The sequence below is a fragment of the Petaurus breviceps genome, unplaced genomic scaffold, assembly GCF_028583685.1.
Source record: "Petaurus breviceps papuanus isolate PSGF00001 unplaced genomic scaffold, PetGlider_PUasm1.0 90763, whole genome shotgun sequence".
Lineage (NCBI taxonomy): Eukaryota > Metazoa > Chordata > Mammalia > Diprotodontia > Petauridae > Petaurus > Petaurus breviceps.
The window spans coordinates 2,141,998-2,168,321 of NW_027187340.1; the positions used below are offsets into that span (position 1 = coordinate 2,141,998).

The 26,324-nt window shown below is 36.0% G+C and overlaps 1 protein-coding gene across 1 annotated transcript in view; it reads right to left on the bottom strand.

Annotated features, from left to right (window-relative positions):
• Window positions 1-1,850: 1,850 nt before the first annotated feature.
• GPR155 (G protein-coupled receptor 155) overlaps window positions 1,851-26,324 on the bottom strand; it is a 60,784-nt gene continuing 36,310 nt past the window's right edge. Inside the window, exons 12-17 of the mRNA XM_069068433.1 lie at window positions 22,185-22,289; window positions 13,839-13,972; window positions 12,846-12,941; window positions 10,432-10,496; window positions 5,905-6,042; window positions 1,851-3,939 (exon numbers count right to left, since the gene is read on the bottom strand). Of these exons, the coding sequence (XP_068924534.1) occupies window positions 3,639-3,939; window positions 5,905-6,042; window positions 10,432-10,496; window positions 12,846-12,941; window positions 13,839-13,972; window positions 22,185-22,289 (839 nt within the window). The 3' untranslated portion in view covers window positions 1,851-3,638. The remainder of the gene's footprint in view (window positions 3,940-5,904; window positions 6,043-10,431; window positions 10,497-12,845; window positions 12,942-13,838; window positions 13,973-22,184; window positions 22,290-26,324) is intronic.

Below are 26,324 nucleotides of genomic sequence, written 5' to 3' on the forward strand. Positions count from 1 at the left end.
CTAATTTCAAATTGCTTTCCAGAATGGATGGACTATTTCATAGCTCCAACAGTGCATTAATGCGCTGCCTTCCCACAGCTCAAATGCTATCATTTTTGTCTTTTGACGTTTTTTGGCAATCTGATTGACATGAAGTAAAATCTCAAGAATTGCTTCAATTTGCATTTATTAGTGATCTGGAGCATCCTTTTATGTGGTCGTTGATAGCTTGTGCTTTTTTTTTTTTCAAAACTGCTCACATTCTTTGACAAGGCATGTATGTGTGTGTGTGTGTTCCTTACATATCTTGTATATCAGATTTTTATCAAATTTGCTGCAAAACTTTTTTTCCAATTAACTCCTTTAATTTTACTGCATTTTTTTTTCCGCGCAAAAGCTTTTCAGCTTTAATGTTTTCTGATCACCTCTATACATTATTTAATTAAGAATTCTTTCTTTGGTCATAGTTGTGCAAGGTCTGTATTCTTTACTAATTTGTTTTTTAGTTTGAGTACACTATTTTGAATTACTAGTGTAATCTATAATAAACATAAAACTTAGAACATATTCTATATATTTTTTGCCTTTTGGGGGGGGAGGGGCAATTGGGGTTAAGTGACTTGCCCGAGGTTACATGACTAGTAAGTGTTAAGTGTCTGCGGCTGGATTTGAACTCATGTCCTCTTGACTCCAGGGCCAGTGCTCTATTCATTGCACCACCTAGCCGCCCCTATATTCTATATTTCTATCAAGTTCTTATACAAGTTCCTAAAAGTTCTAATACAAGTAGGATTTTTGAATAAATTGTTCACAACATGTGATTGTAAAAAACACAGGCCAATGCTGGTTTTAACGCTAGTTATGCCAATTACTAGGTAATATTATGCAAATCATTTGACTTATATAGCCTTGGTTTCCTCATCTATAAAAAGGTCCAGGGTAGGGACAAGAAAGGAAGGAGTTAACTAAATTGTCCCTAGTTAAATCCCTTCTATTTAGTGAAATATTTTACCTTTTAAAAAAGTGGATTAAAATTGAGGTAATTGATATATTTTCTTTCTTGATTTCCCTCCTACCTTGGGAGGTAGCTGCTATTATCACCATTTTATAGATAAGGAAACTAAGGTAAACAGAGGTTAAGTGATTTGACCAAGGTCATATAGCTTAGTGTCTGAGGATGAATTTGAACTCAGGTTTTCCTCACTCTAGGCCCACTGCTCTGTGCGTGCATCACACGCCACCTAGCACCCTGATACAGCATTTGATTTTGAAAGTAGACAAACTAAATGGCTGCTACATTAATAAACATTTCAGGTATGAAGTACTAATAATGAGATGTTTCAGTGAGACAAGCTGAAATAAATACCCCAAAGAAATTGTTTTCTCTGCTTCTCTTTATGCTAGAGCATAGTTACATGCCTACTGTGCAAGACAAATGCTCACAGATCATCAAATCAGATGTGAGATTGAGGAACACCATTTTGGAGGCTCTGTGGAGGACGTATTGGATCAGGAAAAGACTTGGGGCACACAGCAATTGGGAGGCTACTGTAACAGTCCAGGTGAGAGGTGCTGAGGGCCTGAACTCAGGTGATGGCTGCTTGAGTGGAGAAAAGGGTACACAGACAAGAGAAAATTAAAGGTTCCCAGATTCATTCATTCAGCACTTTGATACAGTGACTATAGTGCACTTAACACCAAAGAAATCACAAAGTACTTCCAGAAATCATGAAGTACTATTTAAGAAAAGGCCAATTTAAAGGAACTAAAATAAAACTGGTGTTAAGGAATGACAGAAAAGACCTAATGCATTTTTTCCATTATTCAAATAAGTCAAAGAATTACAAGAAAAACATTTTCTGCAACACAAATTAAAAGAGCTATTTTATTTTATTGAGAAACTTGCTGTATTATTGAGATCACAAGTACAAAGATATTTCATTAGATAAAACTGGCATATCCTTAATTCTAAAAATATTTTAACATAATGAAAGTACTGTTTTAAGCAAACTTGCAAATCACAATGATCAACAGTTTTCTGTCAGTACTTTCTGTGCTAAAAGATGCAGTTTTCTGCTTCCCTTTAAGAGACCTTATGCAGTAACTTGTGCAAAGGTAAAACAATTGATTCTTAATTTAAATTTGAGATGCTTGCCATGCATGTGAGTTGGCATCTCAAATACTGCAATTGTAAATCAGTTCTTCCTGGCATAAGTTATATTTAAGCTTAAAATCCGTCTAAACTCCAAAGCATTAGGACAGTCACAATTAGAATGTAAAAAACTAAGATTTCCTTACCAAGGTAACTCTAATTGGCAAAACAAACTGCTCTACCCCCGAAACATAATTTAAAACAAGTATTATAGCAAAGTGTTTAGATTTACTCATTAAATATATTAGGGTTTTCCTAATTTTTTTTTAAGCATACAGATCTTAAAAGGTAGTAAAATGAATCCTATTCACTTAAAAAAAAAGGATCCAAGTAGAAAATAGAACTGTCTCATTCATGTGGAAGTTAGATGCAATTAAATATAAAGAAACTAAACATTTTAAGTTAATCAGCAGAAGGGCTAAATATTTAGTGACTGTTAAAAATTATGAAATAAATAAAACACACTGAACATCAAGTAACTCAAAGATAACATGATCACCCTTTTCTCTCCAACTTTTTTTCCACCAATTTCAAACCAGGAATAATATTTCATAACTGCACATAGCATGAATAACTTAAATTTATAGATGCTTAGGAATCAGCATGCCAAAAATTAAGTTCTAAAATTTACAGCAGCATATTAGATTTGGCTTCAAAAATAGTTTGAAATATGTAAAAGGCTTTCATTTTTATCTTTGTACCCCCAGTGCCTGGCAAAATACATGGCACATAAGAGACAAACAATAAATGATTGCTGACATGAACCACTTCTTTCCTATCTTAACTTCTCTAAACAGTGGTTCACATGAGATGTGCAAAAATTTTCTGAGTTGGGATGTGCAAAATTATATATATATATATATATATATATATATACATATACATACATACATATGTATGTATATAAATGTGTGTGTAGATATATGTATACACATATATATATCAACAATTATGGTAGTAGTTTTGTTGGTTGGTGTGATGTAAGTTAAACTCTTTGAAATATAACATGCACAACCAAAGTTAGAGATGAGACTATATTTTAATCTCTGTTATAGATTTGTGGAGATTATCCCCTACCTTCTAATGGAAAAGCAAGAATAAGTGTACTTTAAAAACATAAACTCATTGTGTTGCCAGTTTGAATGAGCACCACTTGTCAAGAAATTGCGTGGTGGTGGAGAAATGAAGAATTAGGAAGGCCTCTTAATGAAATGATTTTCAAGGTCACTCCATGAAGTGCAATTGGTAAGTGCAAAGTATACATAATCATGAGATTCACTTACTGCTCAATATCCAACTGCAAAATTTAGCAATTCAGAGTAGTGGCTTATTTGGTTATTAAAATTATAACAAATAATTACATGCAAATCAATAGTTAACAATTTTTGTCCAAATTGATGATTATTATATTCAATAGGAGCTCTCTAATAATAATGATGCAGTAGGGAAAAATCGTTCTTGGATTTTGTTTGAGGAAGTTTCCTTCTTTGTTTTGTATCCACATATTTTAGGGTTGGGGGGAAAGTGAGGTAGGGGATGAGTGCTCAATTTCTACCTGTCTGTCCTGTGAAGATGCACCTGAATTAGTGCCTAGAGGACTTTCTGTGGGACTGTCCTGAAGAAATCGGTAAAACAAATATTCATCCCGAAATTCGTATTCATTGGTAATGTGCTGGACAACTCCTCCTTGTACCAGCCTGTCTCCATACAGCACTGCTTCGCCACGGTCAGAGGCAAGGCCAACTTCAATTAGCCAGTTCACCAGGTCACAGCCACAGAAAGTTCCAGTAGAGGTCTTTGCACCACACCTGTATGTCAAAGGAATGATTGACCCATATGTTCTGTAAATCTGCTATCATAGCACTGCATAACAGGGGACAGGCAAGGAAAAATGGGAAAACAAGGAAAGACAGCATGATAGTTGGTATGTAAAAAAAATATGGTAGAAAAGAAACCGTTCTGGATATTAATGGTTTGTTAAACTGTAAACATCATTTTTTTAAAATGACAAGTATATTTATGAAAATAGTTAAAACTTAACACATGGAAAGCTATACACAAAAGTGACATACTATAACTATGTGTTTAAATCAATATACAATAACATCAACTTTTGTAATAGCTTTGTTAGAGACTACTATACTACATAAAGTTTAAATAAAATTTGTCCAATTATAAAAATACCAAATGTTTTCATTAATACTGTAAACTACAGTAAATCAGGAATTGCTTCTCAGGTAATATATTTAATCAGAGACTTAAAACTTGTGTAACTAAAACAATGAGATTTTAAAAATGTACTTGGTATGACACTTTTGATTATATCAAATGTATTCCTAATACAAATGCATGGTTCCTCATGTCTCAGCAAGCAAATAAGGTTTATGGCAACAAGAGGAAAAAGAACCAAATGAACCCATAAATTTTAATAGAAAGCTCATAATGGACATGAAGTACACTTGATAAAAGCATCAGTCAAGCAAAAGAACTGTTACAGAGCCAAAAAGGAGGCAGCAATCAAAGATCAAGGTGAGATGAGGAAAACAGGTAATGAAAAAGAATACATTTAATTACATGAGTAGACTATTTCAGAAGTCACACAAAAATCACAAAAGGCTAATATGCATTTAAACATTCTCAAATAACATCACAATGAACACAAAAATATTATTTCAGGTACACATAAGATGTAATACACCTTAATTTGTAAACAAAATTTCAGGCAGCTCAAACATGAGACTAATGCCCCAAACAATATGTGACTGAATATCCATTCTTACTGTTAATTTTAAATACTCAATTAAAATCTAGTAAGGTTCCTGACACTCATTTGATAAAACATATATATGTCTGCTGATGACTGTGTAACGACATCTCAGGTACCCTTACAACTGGACAAAGGTCACTACTAAATAATGATGTATGTAGCCTGGAAAGGGTAGAGTGGAACAGAGAGGCTTTACCATCACCCAATAGCCATATAGCTCAGCAGTCCTAAAAAGCAGCAGCATTATGCTTCCCTTTCTGCTTCATAACTTGAAAAGATGTCAAATGAAATTTTCTTCTAAAAATTTCACAAAACCAATTTTCTCAACCTGTTGAACTGCTGAAGGAAACTTCATAAGTGTTATTTTTAAATGATTTTGCCAGTCCAGATGTCTACATCTCACAAAGAAAAACTGTTATGTAGTCTGTAATAATGGTCTTTGATTATCTGCTTTTTCACTTTTTCCATTATATAATTTTTAAAAGTTCATGGCAACATTTATCCTTCATATTTCAATATCAGAGGCTAAGATCAATTAACTGGTTTGCACGAATATAATTTAGATACCAAAGACTAAAGACTAAGATTTGAGGTGAAAAACAGTAGCTGGTATCAGGACTGTCATAGTTTTGAAAATATTTTTTCAATAAAAAGTAACATCAACAGGAGAATACTAAAATAAAACTGTTTCTAAATTCAAAATCTTTAAACTTTTCTGAAAAGCAATAATAACTAATGTCCCCCAATTCTAATATTCTAATATCTTGGTTCTCAGATCATGTTTCCATACTTTATGTGAGAACCAAAGTTAGCAACTTTTCAAAACTATCTAAAGATGGTCTAGGTATGTTACAGAGATTTTGTTTAAGGGAAAATTCATCTCTCATGTGCACAGGTCCATGACATTTCTGGTTAATATGCACAAGTCAGTGATATTTAATCTGAAAGGTGTGTCCAACATATAATGTTTTAGTCAACAGGAATCTCTGTATAGGCATTTGCCCACCTTCTTTCCTTGACAATGCTTCGGACACAGAGATCACGGTGATAATGAACAAACTGTTGACAGGTCATTCTGATCTCCTCAGGAACAGGTGATGATCCATTTTCTGCTGTTTCTTTATTATTCCACAAGAATTCCAATCTGAAAATCAAAATCGAAGAAGAGGCTATGTGTAATGAAAAGACAGACAACACCACACAGGGGACCTATTCCTCCATAAAACCAAGCTTGTTCAACAGCAGCTGTCATCTACCTGGCATATCCATGTCACTCTTAAATCAAAAGCAATGACAATCTGTCCTCATTGACATTTTATTCCTTAAATTCATAAGACAAATTTGGAGTATTTGTGATTTGCCAAACTCCATTTTCCTTGGGATATTTTAAAGTCTTTATAGAGATCAAAGACTTTACTTCAGCATTTTTGTGCAATAGGCAGATTTCCTGTATATCTTGAATGTAGAACTACTATGTGCAAGTCATTCCAGTCTTGTGGTCTATTTATTCTTTAATCTGATTGATAATGAAACAGATGACTAAATCTCCTGTTAACAACTAAAGTTCAATGACTAGTTTATTATTCCTTTTCTACATCATGGGACCACCCTGACTGCTCTTTATTTGAGATTAAATGGGGATCTCACTGTGGTAGGAGATGGTAAGATGGTAAAGAAGCACTCAGCTGAGTTCTTCCAAGAGTCTAAAATGACATGTCAAATCAAATTCTGGAGTGGCAGAACCAACAAAAGGCTGGGCCAAACAATTTTACAATTCAAGAAAACTTAGGCAGTGTAATGGGAATGTAAATTTAAAGATCTTCCCTGCCCCAGGCTAAAGGGCACCTGGAGCCTGGGGTGGGAGGCTTGTTTTTCAGTAGATACTTCTTGATTGGCCAGTGGGTCCAAAAGGTTGTTACATTCTCTGAGCCAGGAGAAGGCTATATAAACCCTGATGTGAGGCTTTGTTTTGGGGCTCACTTTGAGAAGTGTTCTGTGATTTGATCAGATGAGACTCTGGGAAGCCATTTTTGAGAGCCCCCTGGCTTTGAAAAACCCAGATGTTGATTTGGTATGGATGTAATGGTTCGACAGTTTGGAAACCTGTCTACTTGATCTGTTTCTCTGTCGTGATAATTCTGTCTGTATACTCTGAAGTTCGGGGTGCTGACCTTTTTCCCCTGAACTAGGTAAACGATACATATTTACTGATTAAAGTAAGCTTGTTAACCCATTTTGAGTTGCTTTCCTTTAACAAAGCAGATCTAAGAACCTGTGTTGGCAGCCACTCTGGGGACGCTTGGGGTGCTTGCTGCTACAGGAAGGAAGGAAAATGGGGTGGTGGTTGGGCCTGGAGCACAGCACAGACTACACAGTGCAAGTCATGCCAGCTTGCCTTCTCAAGGAGGTGGGGAGGAAGGAAAGAAGGAAGAGAATTTGGAACTCAAAATTTAAAAAAATTAATGTTAAAGAATTTTGTTTACATGTAACTGAGGGGAAAAAAAAGACTAAACTGGGACTAAGAACCTAATGCTAGATCTTAAAATGGGATCTTGGCTTTTCTGGCTTCCTATAATTTTTTTTTTATTAATTTGTTTGTTTCCTTTTAGTTTACAGGATTCAATTCCACAATTCCTTGAGTTTCACATTTTGTCCCCCTCCCTCCCCTCTCCCCCCCCATGGCGGCTTATAGTCAAGTATAGGATCTGTAGATACTTTCACATCATACATTAGTCAGGTTATAAGGACGTATTGTACCAGCTGGAATGAAAAATGGTAAAGAGGACATAAAACCAAATAAGAGAAGGAAAAAGATCAGGTATTTTGCTTCCACCTTCATATAAACTTAGTTCTTTCTAGTTCTTTCTCCAGATGCACATATTTCTCTCCATCATGAGTCTTTTGGGATTGACTTATATCACTGCATTGCTGAGAGGAGTCCAGTCTATCAAAGTTGGTCATCACACATACGTTGTGTCTGTAATTGTGTACAAATTTCTCCTGGTTCTACTCTTCTCACTCAGCATCAGTTCTTTTAAGCCTCTCCAGGTAAATATGAAGACTGTCTGCTCCTCATTTCTTATAGCACAATAGTATTCCATAACATGCATATACCAAAACTTGTTCAGCCATTCCCCAATTGATGGGCACCCCCTTAATTTCCAATTCTTTGCTACCACAGAAAGAGCTGCTATAAACATTTTTGTACATATGGGTCTTTCTTTCATTTCTATGATCTCTTTGGGATATAACCCTAGGAGTGGTATTGCTGGATCAAAGGGTATGAAAGTATTTGTAGCCCTTTGGGCATAGTTCCAGATTGCTCTCCAGAAAGGCTGGATCAGTTCACAACTCCACCAGCAATGCATTAGTGTTCCAATTTGCCCACATCCTCTCCAGCATTTGTCATTTTCCTGTTTTGTCATCTTAGCCAATCTGACTGGTGAGATGTGGTACCTCAGAGTTGTTTTGATTTGCATTTCTCTAATCAATAGTGAATTAGAGCATTTCTTCATGTGCTTATAGCTTTAATTTCTTTCTCTGAAAACTGCCTGTTAATATCCTTTGACCATTTATCATTGGGGAATGACTTGTATTCTTATAAATTTGACTCAATTCTCTGTATATTTTAGAAATGAGTCCTTTGTCAGAGACATAGGTGGTAAAGATTCTTTCCCAATTTCCCACCTCCCTCTTAATCTTGGTTACATTGGCTTTGTTTGTACAGAAACTTTTCAATTTCATGTAGTCAAAATTATCCATTTTACATTTTATAATGTTCTCTAATTCTTGTTTAGTCATAAAGTCTTTCCCTCTCCACAAGTCTGATAGGTAAACTATTCCTTGTTTTAGGAGACTGCTTACAGTATCAACCTTTATACCTAGATCATGCACCCATTTAGACTTGATTTTGGTATATGGTGTTAGATAATGGTCTATGCCCAGTTTCTGCCATACTATATTCCAGTTTTCCCAGCAGTTTTTGTCAAATAGTGAGTTCTTATCCCAAAAACCAGGATCTGGAAGTTTATCAAACAATACATTACTATAGTCATTGACTTCTGACTCTCGTGTGCCTAATCTATTCCATTGATCCACTCCTCTATTCCTCAGTACCAAGTAGTTTTTATGACTGCTGCTTTATAATACAGATTGAAATCTGGTATAGCTAGTCCACCTTCCCTAGCATTTCTTTTCATTAATTCCCTTGATGTTCTGGACCGTTTATTCTTCCAAATGAATTTTGTTACTATTTTTTCTAGCTGTATAAAGTAGTTTTTTGGTAAATTAATTGTTATGGCACTAAATATATAATTTAATTTAGGTAAAATTGTCATTTTTATTATATTAGCTCGACCCAGCCATGAGCAACTGATATTTTTCCAATTAGTTAGATCTGACTTTATTTGTGTGAAAAGTGTTTTGTAGTTATGATCATACAGGTCCTGGGTTTGTCTTGGCAGGTAGACTCCCAAATACTTCATAATGTCTACAGTAATTTTAAATGGGATTTCTCTTTCTATCTCTTGCTGTTGAATTTCATTGGAAATATATAGGAATGCCGAGGATTTATGTGGGTTTATTTTATATCCTGCAACTTTCTGGCTTCCTATATTACTTGGTTCAAATCTTACCATCTGCAAAGAGCCTCCTTTCCCACTGCTTGTGCCCCCTTTCTGAGATTGGATTACCTTCTACTTATGCTATATATTATCTTGTACGTACATTTCTTTTGCATGTTGTCTCCTCCATTACAATGTGAGCTCCACAAGGGTAGAGACCAAGAGTTTGCCTTTCTTTGTGTCCTCAGCACTTAGCACAGTGCTTGACAAGAGATGAACACTTAATGAATGCTTGTTGACCAATTAAAGTTGTCACTCTTAAGCATTTGTAAAGTAACATGCCCAGTCTTTACCACTTAGGGTCTTGGTAATGGGAATGCTTTACATTTTGACTTTTTACTAATTTTACCATGAAAACTAATGAGTCAAATAATGTCCCATGTTACTTCCCAAAACATGATCCAAACTAAGTGCCTATGATATTTGTAGAAAAGTGTCCATAGCGAAAGTATTGCTATTTTAGCAATCTTGGTATAAAATGGTAGAATCAAAAATTTAGAGAGTAGAATGAGTTTTTCCTGAGGAAAAAGTCAAATGTGCAAGAATCTAAACTGCTCTTTTTGAGGAAGAGATATGCTGTAGAAATAGCTATCACAGGTGAGATAAAACCTGTTTACTAGCTTAAGAACATCTCTCTAAACACATTTTAAAATTGCATTTTGAATTCAGTAATAGTTTTTTTTAAAAAAAAACAATATCCAACAGTTCTTTTTAAAATGGAAATAATGCTACTGGATTTACCATGGTTCCTTCAGTAGCTTATCTGTGGTTATTTACTACAAATATATGAAGCAGCAGATGATACCATTGTAATCAGTTTCTTCCAGTTTGTATTAGAGACTTAAAAACAGCATCTCAAAGCATACCTTTATCATTACCTTTATTAAAAGATACACTTAAACTGAGTTTACCTTCTTTTGAAAGGCAGAATGATGAAATGTTTGTCTAACCCAAAGATTCCAAAGGAAATAAAACCCTGGTGAAAAAAATATACAGACATATGTTACATATTTAGAAGCTAAAAACAAAATTTCAAGCAAAAAAAAAAAAGTTAAGGCAGGCCACTGACATTCACTTTAATAATCAAAAATCAACATTTAAAAAAGTAATCAAAAGGTCAGTCTTAAAGTTCTTGGCCCTAAAACAAGAACTTTTTGCTGCTTGCTTGTTCTAGGTACCTGGTCTTACTAATTCTGTTCACGTTCTTTATGTCATTCCTCTAGAAGAAACTAGAGTCTGAGGAAAGGAAGAGACTTATGCTCTATGTAGCATTCCTGTTATGCTTTTCTGGACTGGGGAGCAGAGACTGGTGAACAAGTGGAGTCAGACAGAACCAGGAAGATATTTATTAGTTTTTACCTCAACCTTAGAGCCAGTGCTACTGGGAGGGAAAACATGTAGTAGAAGTAATTGTTTCCAATTAATGTCCTTTGGAATCATGTAAATTTTGACTTTTTCATGGACCTGGTCCCTACCTTGCACTTCTACTATGTAATAGTGGTCAATTATCCAGGAATTCATGTTTCATCTAAATAATGTATGCCTTCACATTTTCAAAATTATTTGCATTCTGGCATAAAAGCAAATACATAGAAAATGGTGCTGGCAACAACTAAAACATAGTAAATATTTCTGTGTAGTATAAACTGTAAATTATATAAAGTTTATGGGGTAGAAATTGTTTTATAGACAACTCTTATTTATTCAGACTAATAAACAGTAGAAATAAGATAATCCAAAACAAAAGGAAAGCAAAAAAATAATTTATATTCCTTGAAGTATATTGCTATACTAATATTTTAATAGTATTACATCTTAAAATGATCTCAAATAAAACAATAAGGTAATACCATGAATCTCTGACTTATCCAAACTAATCTTTTTGCATGTTTATGAAACATTACTCACCTTCACTAATTCTACAGTCCAGTCAAACTGGTCTTCTTGCTGTTCTTCGTGCATAGTATCTGGAAGGTATCCCCTAGCTTCTTTTTACCCTATATTTACTTTGTAAAGTGAGTGTGTGTGTATGTGTAATATACATATATATGCATGTATTCATATAGGTATATAGTATATATAGTTTTATATAGTATATATCTGTACACACACACACACACACACACACACACACCCCTATGTACATCTCTCTAATAAATTTTTTATCTAAGGTCCTTACAAGGAGTTATTTCATTTCGTCTTTATACTATTCTCAGTGCCTGGCATGTAACAGGAGCATAATAAATGCTTGTTGACTAAGTTCAACTTCTCCTTGAACTTCACTCTTTATTAGGTTCCTCTTTCAAAGCATCAGCCTGAAAACAGAGCTTCCCTCTCAAACTTTTCATGAAGATATGGATTCCAGAAAAGGTTTTCCTAATGACTACAGGTTGTATATAACATCAAATCAAATAAATATAAAAGATTATGATGATTAAAAGTATTACATCAGAGTATATGTTAATTTATGTACTAATACATGCTTACTGATTGATTAAAATTCTATTTTGTTATCTCTCATGGTACAGAAGTCACCCATGGTTCTTAAAGGCTATAGTAATGGGATACATGCTCTTGCAGGTTTACCTAAGCTTCAAGAATGAATATAGTGATGGACTTAATGTCTATTAAATAAAGACAAGCCTGGCTAAGTTCAAAGAGGCTCATGACCAAGTTGGCCAAAGATGATTAATTTTTCTAACATAACAATTTGTGGAAATTGTCTGCTAAAGCAGAGAAAGGAGCTGGGATGTGCATTTAAGCAGGGAATACCTACATAAATGAAATCATGGATCCTTGAAACAATGAAGATATATTAAATTGTCAATAATTTTAAAGTATCATTTAACAAGTATATACTATATACAAGTTCTCCCCAAGGCTTGGTATGATTTTAAGCTGTTAAAGTCTAAATATTATTTAGAACTTTAATAATACTTTCTGCCTAAGAATTATTAAATAACTTACTTTATTTTATTTGTAGCTGTAAAAGATTCTCAGAAAAATTACTGCCAAAGCTAACCTAATAAATGTATATTAAAGTTCAAATAGATCATGAGATTCCTTGCCTCTGTTTCCATGACCATTATTGCTTTCAAAATTAAAAAAGAAGATGAATTCAATATTTCTGACTGAAATATCCAGAACACAACCTGGTAACCTCAATCAATAGAATAATATATTTTTCTATTCAAAGACAGGCATATCTTTCACTGGCTTATATAACACAGCTGATTAAGCAGAACACACACACACGCAAACATACACACACATGTGTATACACCCATATACACACAGAGGTTCCTTTGAAATTCCTAGTAAATACCTGTCCAAAATTGAACACAGCACAAAAAAACTGTAACTCAACATACAGTCTTCCGGGTTCCTGGTTGAACAGCCACCACAAACAACTGGAAAGATTCTACAAAGAAATAACAAAAAAAAAATTTTAAATCTTACCTACCAGAATATAGTTACAATTAAACAAATGCCTTAAATCTAAATCTACTTAATGCCTGAAAAGGAAAACTAAAGGGCAAAACACTATGAGAATACATAACCTTTGTCTTTCTACAAAGAGGTTGACACATCCTTCTGAGAGATGTCATTTATACAGATTTCTATTCTAATTAATTCTGAAGGGGAAAGACATGATCTATATTATAGGGGTTTATATAAGACATCAGTATTGCTGCCTAGTGTAAAACAGGGCAGATTTTTAAAATTAGCACTTCATGATGCAAAAATCAGATTATCAAATCTGTAGCAGTACACTTTGATCTTTTCTGATTATTATGCTTAAATGGCAAGCAGAATGGTACCAGCTGATGTCATTCTACACAAAATGAGGATCAGAAGTGTTGGAAAGACTGCTCTACCTTCATTCTATTTATCACCATGACTGTAGATATCTCAGAAAAGTAGCTATCCTGGGAAGATCTCTTGAAAAGGAGTAGTGGAGCCTGTCCGTTAAGGTCAGCTAATGATTAGAAATTAGTAGCTCTAAAAAATGGTAAATTTTACCTATGATGAAAAGTGATTATTAGAAAGATTCAGATTTTTCTCAAATTCCAAGTTCAAGGTAAATGGATAATTATCCAAGCAAGATAATTTTTTTTTTCAGAAATAGGACAGTAACACTGTAAAATGAGCTACTAATTCTTCCCCCCGCCCCCTTTTAAAGAAGATTAGAGAGTTAGGATTCAATAGTGCCTTTTACCATTTACAGAAGTAACTAAGTTTTTTTAGCTGTCCAAATGCAAGTTTTACAAAGCACTTAAGGAAAAGGGCCTCAAATAAAAGTAAAAGAAATAATTACAGCAAGTAAGCCGACAATAAGTAGTAAACACAGCAGCACATGTCTAGCCAGTTGTTTATCTCCAATCTGTAGAAGCTGTTCTTCCTGAGCTAATATGCAGCTCTGAGAATTACAATGACTCACACAATGTTCATCTAGAAAACATTAAGAATAATTTGTAAGCAGAGATTTTTTAAAGGAATTTAGATTTGTTTAATAACTAAGCAAACTGTCACATGTACAAATATAACCCAGAGTCATAATACTTTGTTATAAGAGCTCTGTAGAAGACTCTTTCCTTCACACTGCAAAACAAGAACAGATCCCTAACTTCCTCTCACAAATCATATCTGAAAAACTATAAAATACCTGCCTTACTTATGCTACTAAATATTATAATTCTAAGACCAGTAAAAAAAAAAAAAGGAGGGGTGGCTAGGTGCCACAGTGAATAGAGCACTGGCCCTAGAGTCAGGAGGACCTGAGTTCGAATCCACCCTCAGACACTTAACACTTGCTAGCTGTGTGACCTTGGACAAGTCACTTAAGCCCAACTGCCCTGCCCTCCCACCTCCAAAAAAAAACCCCAAAAGGAAACCTCAAATTGAGAATTCCTAATTTCACTCTTAACTAATGTATATATTTGTTGTATGGTCTCAAGACCATAATTTTATAGCAGCCAAAGTGAGAAGTATGAAGCCTTTCTCAAGAAAGGCTGTTATAAAATTTGGCTATTATAAAATTAATATAAATTATAATCAATAGTGCATATATGGCAGGGCAGAGCCAAGATGGCGGCACAGAAGCAGAAAAACTCCATGCACTCCCTCCATAACCACCTCAAATACCTATAAAATATGACTAAACAAATTTTAGAGCTACAGAACTGACAAAGTGACAGAGAGAAACAAATTTCCCGCTGAAGGAAGCCTGGAAGGCCGGTAGGAAGGGTCCATCACAGAGTGCTGGGAGCAGACCCGGCCCCCTGTGAGCCCACAGCTTCAGGCCCCAGGGCAGCCCCGACCAGAGGCTACAGCAGACTTGGGGAGAGTGGATCACCAGCAGCTGTGGCAATTTCCAGAAATATCAACTGATAAATGCCAAAGACAAAGTAAAAGGTCAGTGTATGACTCTGTTGGAACTGGGAGGAATGGAGGGAGCGTGGTCTGGTGGAGGCGCAGCCACCTTTCAGCTGCCTCCATGTAGCTGCTTCAGAGCTCCTGGCCTGCAGATTGTAGCAGGGCCAAGAGACCATTCAGAGGATAATCGCTCTGGCTTTAACCTGCTGCGATCTTGCGGCCTTGGGTGGTGGTCCTGAGGTGCATGACCAGTGAGCCAGAGCTTGTGGGGGCTGTAGAGACAGCACCCTCCTAATAGCTCCAGCAGCTGCAAAAACCCCAGCAATTTGGAGCAAAGCTCTCCCTTCTGGAAGCAGAGTTCTACTGTGGCAAAGAGCTCAAAAGTCAAGTAATTGAGTGGTAACATGAGCAAGCAAAGGAAGTAAAGCAAGCACAACAATCCAACTTTAGATTCCTTTTTCGAGGACAAAAAGAATCAAAGGATGGAACAGGAGGAAGATAATGAAGTCAGAACTCTGGTACCAAAAGCTTCCAAGAAAAATATGAATTGATTAGACGCCATGGAGGAACTCAAGAAGGATTCTGAAAATGAAGTAAGAGAAGTGGGGGAAAAATTGGGAAGAGAAATGAGAATGATACAAGAAAATCATGAAAAGTCACCAACCTGACTGAAGAAAATAACACCTTGAAAAATAGACTAACTAAAATGGCAAAAGAGACTCAAAAAGCCAATGAGGACAATGCCTTAAAAAGCCGAATTTGCCAGATGGAAAAAGAATCTCAAAACCTCACTGAAGAGAATCATTCCTTCAGAATTAGACTGGAGCAAATGGAAGCTAATGACTTTATAAGAAATCAAGATACTATTTATTAAATAGATCCAAACAAATGAAAAATAAAAGGCAATGTGAAATATCTCACTGGAAAAACCACTGACCTGGAAAATAGATCCAGGAGAGATCATTTAAAAATTATTGGATTACCCGAAAGCCATGATTAAAAAAAGAACCTAGTGGGGCGGCCAGGTAGCACAGCAAGTAAGAGCACCGGCTCCAATGTCGGGACGACCTGGAGATCGAATTCCGGGCTCAGACACTTAGCACCCACCCAGAAATAACTGGCTGTGTAACCCTGAGCAAGTTACTTAACCCCAATTGCTTTTAAAAAAAAAAAAGAACCTAGAAATCATCCTTCAAAAAATTCTCAAGGAAAATTGCCCTGATATTTTAGAACCAGAGGGCAAAATAGAAATTGAAAGAATTCACCAATCACCTCTTAAAAAAGATCTCAAAAAGAAAACTCCTAGGAATATTATAGCCAGGTTCCAGAATTCCCAGATCAAGGAGAAAATATTACAAGCAGCCAAGAAGAAACAATTCGAATATTGTGGAAACAATTCGAATACTGAACAACCAGGATAACACAAGACCTAGCAGCTTCTACACTGAGGGATTGAAGGACTTGGAATATGATATTCCGGAGGTTAAAGGAGCTAGGATTAAAACCAAGAATCACCTACCCTGCAAAGCTGAGTATCATGTTTCAGGGGAAAATATGATCATTCAATAGAATAGAATTCAATATAGTCATTCAATAGAAATAGAGGACTTTCAAGCATTCTTAATGAAAAAACCAGAGTTGAATAGAAAATCTGACATTCAGATACAAGAAGCAAGAGAAGCATGAGAAGGTAAAGAGGGAAAAGAAATCATAAGGAACTTACTAAAGTTTAATTATTTACATGCCTACATGGAAAAATGATCATTATAATTTATGAAACTTTTCTCAGTATGAGCATAGTTGAAGGGAATATAAATGTATATATATATATGTATATGTATACATACAAATATATGTCTATATAGGAGGGTATATGTGCATATGAACACATGTGAGTGTGTGTATATATGTGTACAGGTATACATAGAGGGCACAGGATCAACTGAATAGTAAGAGATGATATATAAAAGGTGAAATTGAGAGGTGAGAGAGGAATATAATGAGAAGAGATGGGGAGAGACAGAATGGGGTAAATTATCTCATATAGAAGAGGCAAGGGAAAACTGTTATAATGGAGGGGAAGAACAGGAAGGCAAAAGGGAATGGGTCAACCTTACTCTCATTGAATTTGGCTTAGGGAGGGAATGACATACACACTAAATAGGGTATCTCACCCTACAGGAGAGTAGGGGGGAAGGGGATGAGAGGGGGAATGATGGAGGGAAGGACAGTTAGAAGCACGTACTTTTGAAAAGGGACAGGGTCAAAGTAGAGAACAGAACAAGTGGGAGGCAGGATAGGATGGAAGGAAATATAGCCAGTCTTTCACAATATATCCACTATGGAAATGTTTTGCATAGCTACACATGTACAATCTATATTGAATTGCTTATCTTCCCAGTAAGGGTGGGTGACGAGGGAGGAAGGGAAAGAATCTGGAATTCAAAGTTGTAAAATCAAATGTTAAAAAAATTATTATTGTTATTTTTACATGCAACTGGGAAATACAATATACAGGTACTGGGGTATGGAGATCCATCTTGTCCTACTGGAAAGGGGGATGGAGGAGGATATAGGAGAGAGCATTTTGGGGGAGGGGGCATACAGTGGGATCACTGTTTTGGGGTGGTGGGTAGGGGAAAGATAGGGAGAAAATTTGTAACTCAAAATCTTGTGGAAATAAATGATGTAAACTAAAAAATAAACATAAAATTCAATTTTTAAAAATAGTGCATATATTAAGTGCTTTATAAATGTTTATTCAATCAAAATTCAACTGACAAATTTTAATTTAAACTTAATTTAACTAATTTAAACTTAATTTAAACGGAATTTTAAAGATTTTTAAATTTGTCTGAAGAATTCTGAGGCACCATATGAAAAGATGATGCCAACCATATTTCTGCTAGCATGGGTTCACTAGAGCTTATCCTCAACAGTAAATCATCAACTTTGCTGTCTAAATTGCTACTCTAGTAGTTAAAGGAAGAAACTTTCATAAAACATATTTTTATACTAACACAGTGTGACACTAAAGATCAATGCTCACATGGTGAGAGTAATAATATTTGATAAAAGTATGTCTGCCATCTGAGTCTAGAGAGAAATGACTACCAGTTAATGAATTTTCTAGCACAACTTGTGGTAACCATTTACTACAGCCAAGGGGAGCTAGGATCTATCCTTAAAATGGACCACACTGACAAAAGCCCACAGACTAGAGGTCAGTGATGAATATGACAAAAATAGTAGTTAATGCTTATGTAATGATGTAAAAGTTGCAAAGGGGTTTCCATATAACAGCTCTGCAGATCACCAGGACTCTAGGAGGAGAGGAAGTTACCAGTGAAGGAGAAATGATTAAAGACCAGATCCTGGAGGCAAAAAAGAGCCAAGAAACTCAGATGACATTCTGAGGATGTTGTCTACCTCATACATATAAAGGACTGGTTTATCTGGAAGAATGCCAAATTAAACAGAGTTAGGTATTGGAAGGAAAGAGAACAGTTGGAGAAAAGGTGGGTACCTCATTTAGACAGATGCAAGAGATCCTTGGCTTAAAAAGTTAATGAACACAACCCCAAAGAGAAAGAAAGAGGGAAGGGTGTGTGTGTGTGTCTGTCTGTGTGGGCATGCCTGCCCGCATGAGCCCTTTGGAAAGATGAACAGTATTAAGTTTTCAGTCTATACCAGCAGGTGGCAGCAGAAAAGAGAGGAAAAACATACCTTATCCTGAGAACATATGGAATATTTTACATATAAATTTTTTTTTACAACTATACATCTGTTTCATGTGTACAGAACACTTTTTTTTGTTCTTTTGCTCAAATCATGTTTAAATCAACACATGGAGCAGAAAACTCACTCAAAACACATATATACTTACCACTTCAGTGGCTTTAAATAATCTGAAATAGGGATATAAAATAAATCCATGGCTGAGTTTTAATCTTTAAGCCAAAAAAGTCAGTTCCTTTATCAACTATTAGTTTATATGAAAATATTTTTTTAAAAGACATCCATATAATAAAAGTGTGAAATAGCCTCCATTTACTTTGTAAGGCAAAACAATTTTTACAAATGGTTCTTGGAATAAAAATGCCTTGGTTTTAGTTTGAAGTGAAAGGAAAGCGAATATTTCTTCTGTGCAATACTTAGTATATGGCAGACATTCAAAAACTAATGAATTCAAAGCAATTTAGAAGGTTATTAAGGTCCACATTTTGATTTCATTTGAGTGAGAAGGGAAACATGTCATTAAGTGTGGCAGTAAATAGTGATTAGTCCTCAAGAGGTAACATGACATAGGAGACAGACCTAGGTTCAAACCCTGTGTCACATTTAATAATGTCTGACAACAGAAGAGTAAGAGTCAAGGGCAAGAGACTTCACTTCACTGGGCCTTGTTTCCCACGTCTGTAAAATGAGGGAATTGGATACTGATGTCTAAGGTTCCTTCCAAAGTTTTAAATCTACGATTCTATAAGATGCCTAAAAAATAACCCCTTCCTTTCCAATACACACATCAAAACTATTTGGTACTAGGATTTTTCTAATAGGAACAACTTTAAAAATAAAAATGCAGTCAAAAGTTATAAACAGTTCTCAAAAGCACTTAAAGTTATTAATAATTGTATGAACAGATGCTCCAAATTACTAATAAAAGAAATGCAAATCAAAACCCTAAGGTTTTATCTTATTCCCTGCAAATTAGCAAAGACGGCAGAAGTTGCCAATAGTTAAATATTGGAAGGGTTGTGGAAAGATAGGCACATTAATACATTGTTGGTGGAGCTATGGAATCAGTATAATCATTTTGGAATTATGTAAATAAAATGCTAAAATGTACATACTCTTTGGCCCCAAGGATTCCATTATTGGGCTTAAACCTCAAGGAAGTCATTAAAAAGAGGAAAGTCCCCAATACACCAAAATATTTGTAACAATACTTCTTGTAGCAGCAAAGAACTGGAAAAGCAGTTGCCCACTGATTAGGGAAAAGCTTTTAGGGAATAGTTTTCAATTTTTTTGTTTTTTGAAGAATTGTTCAGGGGCGGCTAGGTGGTGCAGTGAATAGAGCACCAGCCCTGGAGTCAGGAGGACCTGAGTTCAAATCCCGCCTCAGACACTTGACATAATTACTAGGCATGTGACTTTGGGCAAGTCACTTAACCCCAATTGCCCTCCAAAAAGCAAAAAAAGAATTGTTCATTTGTATCCTTTCACCACATTTTTATTTTCACAGTTGTGTTACTTTAATGTAATGGATTATTACTGTGTTGTAAGAAATGATGAATATGACTGACACAGAGAAGCACAGAAAAATCTTTTATAAACTGATGCAAAATGAAGTAAGCTGAGCCAAGAAAACAATATAGACAATGACTACAGTGATATAAATAGAGAGTTACCACACAAAACCCTCAAAAGTTAACGTTACAAAATTAGAAAGGACAAACATAGCTTAAAAGAAGAGATATGAGAAAATACAATCCCTTGGAAGGGGTGGGAGGTCCACAATTATTGTATATTGCACATATTTTCAGATTTTTTTTCATACATTGATCTGTCATGCTGGTTTTTTCCCCCCTCATCTCTCTCTTTTGCCTTTTAAAAACATTATTTGTATAAGTGATGGCTCTTGCAGTTGGGGGTGGGATGGATACTGAGCACATGGTGATGTTAAAAAAAGATATTAACAATTTATCTTTTTAAGAAAAAATATAAAATGTATGATTAATGATCTTATAAAAATTCTGTACATGCTCCATTGCAGCATAACGGATAGAGAGCCAGCCTTGGAGTCAGGAAATTGTTTATCTGTTTCAGTCATGTCTGACTCTTCCACGACCCCATTTTGGAGTTTTCTTGGCAAAAATACTGGAGTGATTAGCCATTTCCTTCTCCAGCTCATTTTCCAGATGAGAAAACTGAGGCAAACATGGTTACATGACTTGCTTAGCATCACATAGCTAGTGTCTGAGGCCAGAGCTGTTTTTAATTTTAATTTTTTTTAAATTCTGAACTTAAGAAATAAAACTAGTATTTCCATAACAAAGTGGAATAGAACAAAAAAGGATTGCATTTGAAACTGCAGATCTATTATGCACAACTTGCTACTCCTTTTAAATTTACAACTTATCATGTAAATGTTTCCCCTCCACCCTAGATATGGACCCTTACATGCAAATATGTAGGTATATGTCAGTTCTTTCTCTAGATACTGATAGCATCTTTCTTCATAGGATCTTTGTAGTTAATTTGGCTATTTATAATAGCCAGAATGACTTGGTCTCTCAAAGGTGTTCTTAAAACAATATCGCTATTATCATATACAATCTTTTCTTGGTTCCACTCATTTCACTCTTCATTATTTCATGCAAGTCTTTCCCTGTTTTTCTAAAATCACTGAGTTCATCATTTCTTATAGCTGAGTAGCATTCTATCACGAACACATACCACAACTTGTTTAGCCATTCCCCAAATGAATGGCATCTCCATAATTTCCAGTTCTTTGCCACCAAAAAGAGTTCTTTTCCTTTTCCCCTAATCATCTTGGGAAATAGAGCTAATAGAGATATTTCTGGGTCAAAGGGTATAAGGCAGTTTAATAATTCTTTTGGCCTAATTCAAGATTGCTCTCCAAAATAGCTGGATTAGCTCATAAATCTACCAACAATGAGCTGTTCCCAGTTTTTCCACATCCCCTTCACATTTATCGCTTTTTTCTTCTATCAGTTTAGCCAATCTGATAAGTGTAAAATGATATCCCAAGGTTGTTTTAATTTGCATTTCTCTAATCAATAATGATTTAGAACATTTTTAATATGGCTATAAATTGTTTTCATTTCTGAACTAGAAAACATCCTGTTCATATCAACTGGGGAATAAGGCTGGATTTAAACTCATGAAGATGAGTCTTCCTGATCCCAAGACCAGTGGTATCGCCACTGTGCTGACTGTCTGACCATGGGAAATTAATTTAAGCTTGAAGAACCCCAAACCACTCTTTAAGATTGCGGAAGAGATGCTGATGTGAATTAGTAAAGAGAGCAGCCATATAAAGAAGGTTCCTATCACTGATAAAAACAATAAACCCGAGAACCTCATACATTTGGGTTTTTTCATAATGCCTTCTGATTATTCTAGTAGCATTTTTTCCTCATACATATTTAAAAAACCAAACTTAGAAATTTACATTTTCTAATACCAACAGAAATTTTATATAATTACTTTGAATCATAACAATATCAAACTAGCTCCTCTTGAAACTCTTAGTCTAATTTACCTGTCCCCAAGGAAGGAGTTATGGTTTCATCCGGACTGGTGTTTGCTATTGGGTCTACTGCAGAATGGCACAATTCACCATTGCCTACTGAACATGAACAGGAACCTGAAAAAAAAAAAAGTCAGGTCAGAGGTAGAATACTTACAAAACTGTCCAAAGATCAAGAGGTGATTTAAATTTGTCTATGTTGTGTCAAAATTGTCTTGAACCATCTTCTCTAAAAAGTATCCAGACACAGATAAGGATGTGTAAATAAATTTTATGTTTTCAAAGGGCTGTCCCACTGCATTTTAATTTTGTGAAATTAACTAGTATGGAAATTTCAGAATTTGCTGAAAATCTCTCTCAAATACAATGTTCATTCTACCACTCTTCTCAGAAATCTACAACAGTGTTCTCTTTCCTTAATATTTAAAACCAGGGTGTCTTAAGTGTTTTGTCATGGATCCCTTTTGTAGAATGGTGAAGCCTAGAGATTGCTTAGGATAGCATTTTTAAATAAATGAAATTAGACAGTTAGAAAAAAAATGAAGCCATTTTCCCCCCATCCAAGTTCACAAACCCCCTAAAATTTGCTTACTCTAGATTAAGAAGCCCCATTTGGTTCTCAAGACTCTTAAAACCAGGCCGATTCCTATCTGCCCACCCTTATTTCTCACTCTTCAACATAAACTCTTCATTCCAGGAAGGGTTGTCTCTTATTTGTCCCTCTACATGGCATGTTCAGTATAGTGTCATATAAAAGACTCAGTTTGAAGTCAAATTTGAGTTCATGTTGTACCTCATATATTAACTGTGTGCCCAAAAACAATCATGAAGTTTCTGAACCCTGAGTTTTCTCACCTGAGACTAAGAAAATTTGTACTACCCATGCCTCTCATGGTTTTTGTGAGAAAAGAGCTTTATAAAATATTCCATGATATAAATATCAGTTATTAAAAAATCAGCATGGTGTAGTAGGAAAAATACCAAATCTGGGAGTCTGAAGAACCTGACTCCAACACCTGTGTGACTGTGAGCAAATCATTCAACTTGTCTGGGCCTCAGTTTCTCATGTGCAGAGACCATTTCTGCAATGCTTACTTCAGAGTCATTGTGAGGCAGAAACTCGGAAAACTGAGTTCTGTATAAATATGAGTTTGTGGGTTTTTTGTTTTCTCCCTTGAGTAAAATACCTGACACTTTGCCTCACTACTCCAAGATGCATTTATTTCCACATTTTCAGAACACATATAGTATGGACTATATAATTTTGTACTTAACTATTCTCTACTTCTTTTTTTTCATTTTTCAAATGCTTTATTAACTTCTGATTTACATCATTCATTTCCGCCAGATTTTGAGTTACAAATTTTCTCCCCGTTTTTCCCCCACCCACCACCCCAAAATAGCAGTCCCACAGGATATCCCTTCCTCCAATCTGCTCTCTCCCCTACCCCTTTAGACTTTTCCAGTAGGGCATGGTGGATCTCTATGCCCCAGTGCCTGTATATCTTATTTCCCAATTACATGTAAAATAGTATTAATAATAGTATATATATATATATATATATATTTGATTTTATATAAATACATATATATATTTTTTATATAAACATTTGATTTTAAAACTTCGAATTCCAGATTCATTCCCTTCCTCCCTTGTCAACCACCCTTACTGGGGAGATAAGCAGTTCAGTATAGGTTGTACATGTGTAGCTAATGCAAAACAATAACATAGTGGATACACTGTAAAAGACTGATTATATTTCCCTCCCTCCTATCCCACCTCCCAACTTGTTCTATTCTCTACTTTGATCCCGACCCTTTTCAAAAGTGGGTGCTTCCAACTTCCCTCCCCGCCCCCAGCCTGCCCTTCCTTCCACCATCCCCCCTCTCATCCCCTTCTCCCCCTACTCTCCTGTAGGATGAGATACCCTATTTAGTGTGTATTTCATTCCTTCCCCAAGCCAAATTGAATGAGAATAAGGTTGACCCATTCCCTTTTGCCTTCCTATTCTTCCCCTCCATTATAACCATTTTCTCTTGCCTCTTCTATATGAGATAGTTTACCCCATTCCGTCTCTCCCCATCTCCTCTCATTATATTCCTCTCTCACCTCTTAATTTCACCTTTTAAGTATCATCCCTTCCTATTAAATTGGTCCTGTGCTCTCTATCTATGTATACCTGTAAACATATATACACACATTCACATATGTATTCATATGCCCATATACCCTCATATATAGACATATACATATATATATATTTCTATTCCCTTCAACTATTTTCATACTGAGAAAAGTTTATAAGTTACAATTATTGTTTTTCCACGTAGGAGTGTTAATAGTTCAACTTTGATAAGTTCCTTATGATTTCTTTTCTCTGTTTACCTTCTCATGCTTCTCTTGCTTCTTGTATCTGAATATCAAATTTTCTATTCAACTCTGTTTTTTTTCAGCAAGAATGCTTGAAAGTCCTGTATTCCACTGAATGACCATATTTTCCCCTGAAACATGATACTCAGTTTTGCTAGGTAGGTGATTCTTGGTTTTAATCCCAGCTCCTTTGACCTCCTGAATATCATATTCCAAGCCCTTCAATCCCTCAGTGTAGAAGCTGCCAGATCCTGGGTTATGCTGATTGTGTTTCCACAATATTCAAATTGTTTATTCCTGGCTGCTTGTAATATTCTCTCCTTGATCTGGGAATTCCAGAACCTGGCTATAATATTCCTAGGAGTTTTCTTTTTGGGATCTTTTTCAGGAGGTGATTGGTGGATTCTTTCAACCTCTATTTTGCCCTCTGGTTCTAAAACATCAGGGCGGTTTTCTTTGAGAACTTCCTAGAGGATGATTTCTAGGTTCTTACTTTGATCGTGGCTTTCAGGTAGTCCAATAATTTTTAAATAATTTTAAATAATTTTTTTTTCTCCTGGATCTGTTTTCTAGGTCAGTGGTTTTTCCAGTGAGATATTTCACATTGCCTTCTATTCTTTCATTTGTTTGGATCTGTTTAATAGCATCTTGATTTCTCATAAAGTCATTAGCTTCCATTTGCTCCAATCTAATTCTGAAGCAATGATTCTCCTCAGTGAGCTTTTGAGATTCTTTTTCCATCTGGCAAATCTGGCTTTTTAAGGCATTCTTCTCCTCGTTGCCTTTTTGAGCCTCTTTTGCCATTTGAGTTTGTCTATTTTTTAAGGTGTGATTTTCCTCAGTCAGGCTGTTGACTGTCATTTCATAATTTTCTTGCATCATTCTCATTTCTCTTCCCAATTTTTCCTCCACTTCTCTTATCTGCTTCTTAAGGTCCTCTATGGCCTGTAACCAGCTCGTATTTTCCTTTGAAGCTTTTGGTGCAGGAGCTCTGACTTCACTGTCTTCCTCCTGTTCCATGCTTTGCTCCTTTTTGTCCCCAAAATAGGAGTCTAATGTTGGAATCTTCTGTCTGCTTTGTTTCCTTTGCCTGGTCATGTTGCCCCTCAGTCACTTGACCCCTGGGCTTTTTGCCACACATAGTAGGACTCTGCCACCAGACAGGGGAGCTTTCGTCCCAAACGCTGGGGTTTTCTCAGTTGTTGGAGGTACCCTCTCTGAGACTTCCACATGCTCTGGCAAGCTGGACACACACCCCAGAACCTCCACCCTAGACTGCAATCCAGATCCAAGAAGGTTAAAGCAAGAGTGATTACCCCTCAAACTGATGCGTGGTCCCCCTGCACTCTGCAGGCCAGGAGCTGAAGCTGCCACGTGGGGCTGGCTGGCTATACTGGTGTCTCAGCGGCTTCTCGCCCTGGGGGTGGGGGTGGGGCAAAAGCCACGCACTCCCACTTACTGGTCCCAAAGTCCAGACTGCACTGACCTCTCACTTTGTCCTTCGCATCTGTGTGTTGATAAATCTGGAAACGGCCACAGCTGCTGCTGATCTAGAGTCCCTCTGGCCGGCTGGTCAGGCCCACCCTGGGGCTAAAGCCTCAGCATGGGGCTGGGCTTGGCTCCCAGAGCACTGCGCTGGCTGATTCCTGCCGGTCTGCCGGACTATCCTCAGTGGGGGGTTAGCTTCTCTGTGTCATTTTGTGGGTTCTGCAGCTCCAAAGTTTGTTTGGAGTCCCCTTTTCACATGGATTGGGGAAGGTGGGAGCTGGAGCCACTCAGAG